Source organism: Austrofundulus limnaeus, unplaced genomic scaffold (genome assembly GCF_001266775.1).
Source record: "Austrofundulus limnaeus strain Quisiro unplaced genomic scaffold, Austrofundulus_limnaeus-1.0 Scaffold2466, whole genome shotgun sequence".
NCBI lineage: Eukaryota > Metazoa > Chordata > Actinopteri > Cyprinodontiformes > Rivulidae > Austrofundulus > Austrofundulus limnaeus.
This window is the reverse complement of record NW_013954868.1, coordinates 3,041-9,840: the sequence shown is the minus strand read 5'-3', so window position 1 is coordinate 9,840 and position 6,800 is coordinate 3,041. Positions and strand designations below refer to the sequence as shown.

Genomic DNA, 6,800 nt, shown 5'->3' with positions numbered 1-6,800 from the left:
GTATAAATACGTATTTATATTTGTGTACAAGCTGTTTAGATTGTCAAAAAGCCTGTGTTTTTAGGGTTATTAACAAAGTTCGTGTACTCAGACCAGTAATATTTGGGGTCACAGGTTTTTGCCGTGGGTCAGAAGATAAAAAGTTTGGGAACCACTGGTATAGAGGACATTTGCTAAAACTTGTATAAGACGCCTACACATACAACAAAAGGAATTTGGCAAAACAAGTGTGGAAACCCAGCCCAGTTTGGAGCTCTGCACCACAGAAGAAACACCAGTCAAAGTTTAAGCCGGAAACAGAAAGTTAAACTTTAAACATTTGATTTCTTCTGTTTTTTTATGCAACTGCAGTAAAATCATGACGTTTGATGCAAGTGCGATCATTACCTTGTCACTTGGAAACATCTAATCTTTATTATTTTGCAATAAATAATTTAAGCTTAAATTCTGCTCTATTAATATGAATGCCTATCTTATTAAGAGTGCTGTCAGTGAGTGATGGACATGGAAAAATGGTCCCCACATAGTAGGGAATACTAGCCCACACACACTTCCGAAGTTTACGGAAGTCTATGAGATTTACGGACGTAAAAAAAAAAGTTACTAACTGAGTGGGAACAGAGTTGGTGAAAACACACAACTACATTTAGTGAAGCTGTAATATCATCACCACCCACCTTCTCTATCCAAGCCAGCACAATTTATTCTGTGTGTCTTCCTCTGGCTTCAAAAAATAACTGAGGTCACCTGCCATTGCTTTATGAAATTTACATGGTGTAAAAAACAATAAAAATATAAAAAAAACTTGGCAAACCCAAGCTTCGGCATGATGTCCTGAGGCATCCGACCTGCTGAAAAAAGTGTCAGAAAACCAAAGATGGTCCTATAACTGAATACATGTTCACGGGGGTCTTATGCAAAACAAACAGTTATTGACCTTATTTTAATTTATCATGGAAATAATTTATTTATTGCCTATTTGTGACATGCTTTATTTCTATACACCTTCACCAGTTGGCCAAAGCCTAAAAGTTTCTGAAAAGCTTTTTGAAGCAAGTAGCAGTTTGTCACGGTTGTAAAGGCTGGACCCAAAGATGCTCACTGAGCTCCAAAAATAAAACTTTTTTATTGTAAAACAAAACAAAAAAAAAGACTGACAGAACAAGGATGCGGACAGCTGGCACAAATATCACATAATGATCAACTGAAGAAGGACAAGGTAGAGACACCTTGGCAAAATGACACTGAGGAACATGTGAGAGTGGGCAGGGCAAGTGATGGAGTGAAATCGACCAAATGAGGAGTGGCACAGAGAAACAGAACACATAAAAAATATAAATAACAACTAAAAAGCATAAAAACAACAATGAACACAAAAGATTATAAAAATATTCTGACAGCTATCTAATTTGTTGTTGGTTTTGTTGTCTTCATTAACAAATAAAAGACAGAATACAGCTCACCTACGTCTTTACTGTCAGAGTTTTTGACTGAGAGCATCTTATAGTAAAGTGACACTTACCCCACACTGAAAAAAAGGATTTTTGGGTGTAGTAACATTTATTTAATTATTCTTTTAAATTTTACAAAAAAAGTATCAAAATCTCTAAACTACTAGAATTTACTAAATAAACAGTACACATTATATTCTTTATCAATAGTACTGTACAAAAAAGTAACTGCTAATATTATTTCACCAGTAATATTTAAGTTTTTTTTTCTGGACAGCACATAAACATGAATATATTAAGTAACTTCTACTCTTCTGGACTAAAACTGAGGCTGCATGCACACACAAAGGCTGCTGCTCCTCATTCCCTTGCTTCACTTTTCAAGGAGAGGACAAGACATGGTGGAAATAAAACACAAGTTGTCTGCTTTCTTTTGCTTGAATACATTTGTTGGTGTGCAATAGTTTGATGACATAATGTAGGTGATATTTAGTTGTCAGGGAACAGGGAATGCATATTGTAGCATTCTGCTGTGTTTGGCTGTTTGTCATGTGACTGCAGTGGAGGATTGTGGGTAGGATTCATGTTTGTTGTTGTTAAATCATTTTAGGGAATRGGTTAACATTGTTCTTTCAGCAATTAGTCTGTTGTGTTACTCTAATTTGTGTGTTCATTATTTGTTAACTTGTGTTAAAGCGTTCAGCAGAAGTAACCATAAGTGAGAGTGGTAGGCCTAGTCATTAATAAGACCTGTGAGTTTCACTTTGTCTGTGTTGTTCATGAAGAAGAATCCAATAAAGGTTCTTCAAAACTGCCACCTGGTGGTGAAGTCTAGAACTACAAGAGCTACACCTCTCTCTGTAGCTGTGAGGTGTCATGCTACAATGTTGTGCTTGACACATGTGCACTGTTATAAAGAACTTGTAAGATTTACTTGAAAAAATCCTCATAACAATTTGCACTAATGTTTAAGGAAGTTTAAATGCTACAAATTCAAGTAATATTTACTCATCATTATCTAGTAAAAGTTATTAAGAATAGTTAAAGATTTGTGAATAAATCAGGTAAATTTTACTTAATTTGCTCAACTATATGTTACAAGATTTAATTGAGCAAATTAAGTAAAATTTACCTGATTTATTCACAAATCTTTAACTATATTCTTAATAACTTTTACTAGATAATGATGAGAGTAAATATTACATGAATTTGTAGCATTTAAATTTACTTACCAAACGTTAGTGCAAATTGTTTACAGGATTTTCTCAAGCAAATCTTACAATTTATTTTTACAGTGCACTCACACATTTTTCATCCTTATGTCTTTGGGTGATAAACCAGCTTTATTCTGCACAGTGATTGGGTTTCTGTAGAACTCGAGCTAATGAGAACTTCCTTTATCATGTTGCAACATATTTAATCAGTTAATCTARAGCAGATCAGATCAAACATTTCCAAGTAATTACTTACTTTCTGCTGTCAGTAATAAAGTCACAGTGACTTCTGAAATGTTGCTGTTCTGTGTGAAAACAGGGTAGATTTTACAGCAACAGTCTGGGATTTTAAAAAGGCCATTTACGCAGCGGTTCTTTTCTTKTCACCTGCTTCAGCGGATCAGCCAGGACAAGTGAACATGACAGCCGAGGAGGAAGAGGAGGATGATGAAGATGTCCCTGATTTCAGCGCTCTCACGCAGCACACACAGGAAGAGCTTCTGTTCCTGGATCAAGACAATGGTACGGCTCATTGTAATCTGCCCCTGCTTCATAAAACCATGCGTTATTAAGTGTAACACTGTGATCCTGCAGATGAGGAGGTCCCGCCAATCAAACACGGAGACACCGTCACAGACAGACGCAGTACCTTCCAGGCCCATCTGGCTCCTCTAGTTACTCCCAGACAGGTACAACGGGTGAAATCTTTGCTTTTGGTCTGCCTTCAGAAAAGCTTTGATTTCTAAATTCAATTAAAACTCTACAATTTGTTTAAGCACATATAGAAAACTGCCTGACAGTTACTGATAAGAGTTTCAGGAAAAATGACTTCATGGAGAAAAGGGTGAGAAGGATTTCAATCTGTAAATTTATGCCACAGCTTGAATAAAATCTAATATCCCTGCTCCTTTCTGCATGCTAATCTCATACTCTGGCACATCTTAAAAGCTTCCACCTGCTGTGAAGTGATATTTGGACAAAAATACTTCCAGATGCAACTGTCCTGCAGAGAAAACTCCAACAAACTGATGGAGACCTGGGCAGGCTAAATATTTTCATCTGCTGCTCTTAAAGATGTTATCAAGAGAAGTAACAGCTTTCACCAAAACAAAACAGTCTTATGTAGTTTTAAGGTTTTTAATTCTAGCATTAATAACCTGTTTATAAACTAAAGACTTTTTAAAGAGACCAAAGTCTCAAGTATTAAAGGGGACATATGCAAAATCCACTTTTTAGCTGTTAAATACATTTTGTTGTGTACTTGGAGGCTCTAGGAGTGTAAAATATTTTAGTTTAGTCCCTCCTGGTGCTGCAAAGACATCTTTATATTCTGTTTGGGTCATATTTTTCTACCCATTCAGTTTTTTCTATTTTCTATCATGTTTTTTGAACTATTACATCAAATTATCTGCGAAGAAATTGCCAAATAAGCTACAATTTCCTCGTCTTAATTCTCCTCTGGTTCTGGGTCAGACTCTGACTCCAACATGTAAGGCTGGATGGATAAGTCTTCTGTTGCTGACATATTTTGATTAAATTGTAAATAAAATGTTTCTAAATGCTAGAAAATGCCGCTAACCCCCTTTCTCAAACCGGAGTGGACCAGTCTGGAAGCAGGAGGGGGCAGGGCTTAAAGCTCCTTYAAGAAACAGTGTTAAAACCAGCTGCTTTGAAACACACATCAGAAAAGGGGTGAAAGAGGGGCTGGTAAAGTTAAAATAAGGAGGAATTCAGACCAAAGCATTGTCTGTCCCTCCGTCCGTTTTCTTCCACTTATCCGGGGTCAGATCTCGGGGGCAGCAGCCTAAGCAGAGAGACCCAGACTTCCCTCTCTCCAGCCACTTGGGCCAGCTCCTCTGGGGGAATCCCAAGGTGTTCCCAGACCAGCTGAGAAACATAGTCCCTCCAGTGTGTCCTGGGCCTTCTTCTGGGCCTCCTACCAGTGGGACGTGCCTGGAACACCTCACCAGGGGGTCATCCCTGACCAGATGAGCCACCTCATCTGGCTCCTCTGGACGTGGAGGAGCAGCGGCTCTACTCTGAGTCCCTCCTGGACGACTGAGCTTCTCACCCTATCTCTAAGTGAGAGCCCAGACGCCCTGCGGAGGAAACTCATTTCAGCCGCTTGTATCCGCAATCTTGTTCTTTCGGTCACTACCCAAAGCTCCTGACCATAGATGAGGGTAGGAAAGTAGACTGACCGGTAAATCTAGAGCTTCGCCTTTTGGCTCAGCTCTCACACCATGACAGATCAAATAGCGCCCGCATCACTGCAGACTCAGCACCAATCCGCCTGTTGATCTCTTGCTCCATTCTTCCCTCATTTGTGAACAAGACCCCGAGACACTTAAACTCCTCCACTTGGGGCAGGACCTCCTCCCTGACCCGGAGAAGGCACCCTACCCTTTTCCAGCTCAAGACAACGGTCTCAGATTTGGAGGCACTGATCCTCATCCCGGCCGCTTCACACTCGGTTGCGAACCGCTCCAGTGAGAGCTGGAGATCACGATCTGATGAAGCCAACAGGACCACATCATTCGCAAAAAGTAGAGATGCGACCCTTTCTCTGATCTGAATGGCTGCAGCTGTAATACCTGTAATTTCGCTCGGGGGGAAGTATTATCATTATATTCTAAGGTCACCAAAACAGATCCCCTCAACACCTTGGCTGCCCCCAGAAATTCTGTCTATAAAAGTTATAAACAGAATCAGTGACAAAGGGCAACCTTAGTGGAGTCCAACTCTCACCGGAAATGAGTCTGACTTACTAGCGGCAATGCAGCCGAACTCTGGCACCGGTCGTACAGGGACCTAACAGCCCATATCAATGGGCTTGGCACCCCATACTCCCAGAGTACTCCCCACAGGACTCCCAGAAGGACACAATCAAACGCCGTCTCCAAGTCCACAAAACACATGTAGACTGGTTGAGCAAACTCCCATGCACCCTCCAGGACCCTGCTGAGGGTCTAGAGCTGGTCCAGTGTTCCACAACCTGGACGAAAACCACACTGCTCTCCCTGAACCCTCCTCTCCAGGACCCCTGAATAGACCTTACCAGGGAGGCTTAGAAGTACGATCCCCCTATAGTTGGAACACACTCTGCGGTCTGACCGGCATRCTCCCCAACCATCGGAGCCAACTCACRACCAGGTAGTGATCACTTGACATCCCCTATCATCTGAGTGTCCAAGACATGCGGCCGCAAATCAGATGAGATGACAACAAAGTCAATCATCGAACTGCAGCTTAGTGTGTCCTGGTGCCAAGAGCACATATGGACGCCCTTATGTTTGAACATGGTGTTCGTTATGAACAATCCATGGTGAGCAACCCTGGAAAAAAGTATGGAATTACCAGTCTTGGATGAGCACTCATTCAGACATTTTATTCTGTAAAACAAACTCAGATCAAAAACATGACACAATAATAAGGTCATTCCGAAGTGCAACTTGTTGGCTTTCAGGAACACTCAAAGAAATGAAGAGAAAACATTGTGGAAGTCAGTGAATGTTACTTTTATTGACCAAGTACAGGGAAAAATATGGAATCACTCAATTCTGAGGAAAAAAGTATGGAATCACTCAAATTGGAGGTAGAAAATAAGGACACACCCAGTCAATTTCCTTTCCCTAAATGGACACCTGCCTCAGATTWGATSTGCTCATTAGTCTGCAGTTAAAAACACCTMCAGTCATGACACCTTGGAGGGCTGCTGGATGAAGTGGAGTGGCAAGAACCATGGCTCCAACAAGAGAAATGTCTCTTGAAACAAAAGAGAGGATTGTGAAACTTCTTGAAAAAGGTAACTCTTCATGCATGGTAGCTAAAGATGTGGGCTGTTCAGTCAGCTGTATCCAAGATATGGACCAAATACAAACAGCATGGAATGGTTAAAGCCAAGCGTCAAAATCAGGCAGGAACAGATCCAGGGTGCAGCCTCCAAAAAGTAGAACAAAAAAGGTTTATTAAAGTAACAAAAGAACTGCTGTAGAAACAGCTCAAACTTACAGGATGACGAGGTTCACACAGGCAGGGGGAACAGAACACAATGAACCGACAAAAGACTGAGACGAGACAGGACTTAAATACACTGACAACTAATTGATGAACTGAAAACACCTGGTGAGAAACA

At 40.6% G+C, this 6,800-nt stretch overlaps 1 protein-coding gene across 1 annotated transcript in view; it reads left to right on the top strand.

The window, feature by feature from the left end:
- The window catches only part of LOC106511039 (protein IMPACT), a gene marked incomplete at both ends in the record, with an annotated part of 11,765 nt that overhangs the window by 4,168 nt on the left and 797 nt on the right, over window positions 1–6,800 (top strand). The window contains 2 exon segments of the mRNA XM_013999780.1: window positions 3,062–3,187; window positions 3,260–3,354. Of these exon segments, the coding sequence (XP_013855234.1) occupies window positions 3,062–3,187; window positions 3,260–3,354 (221 nt within the window).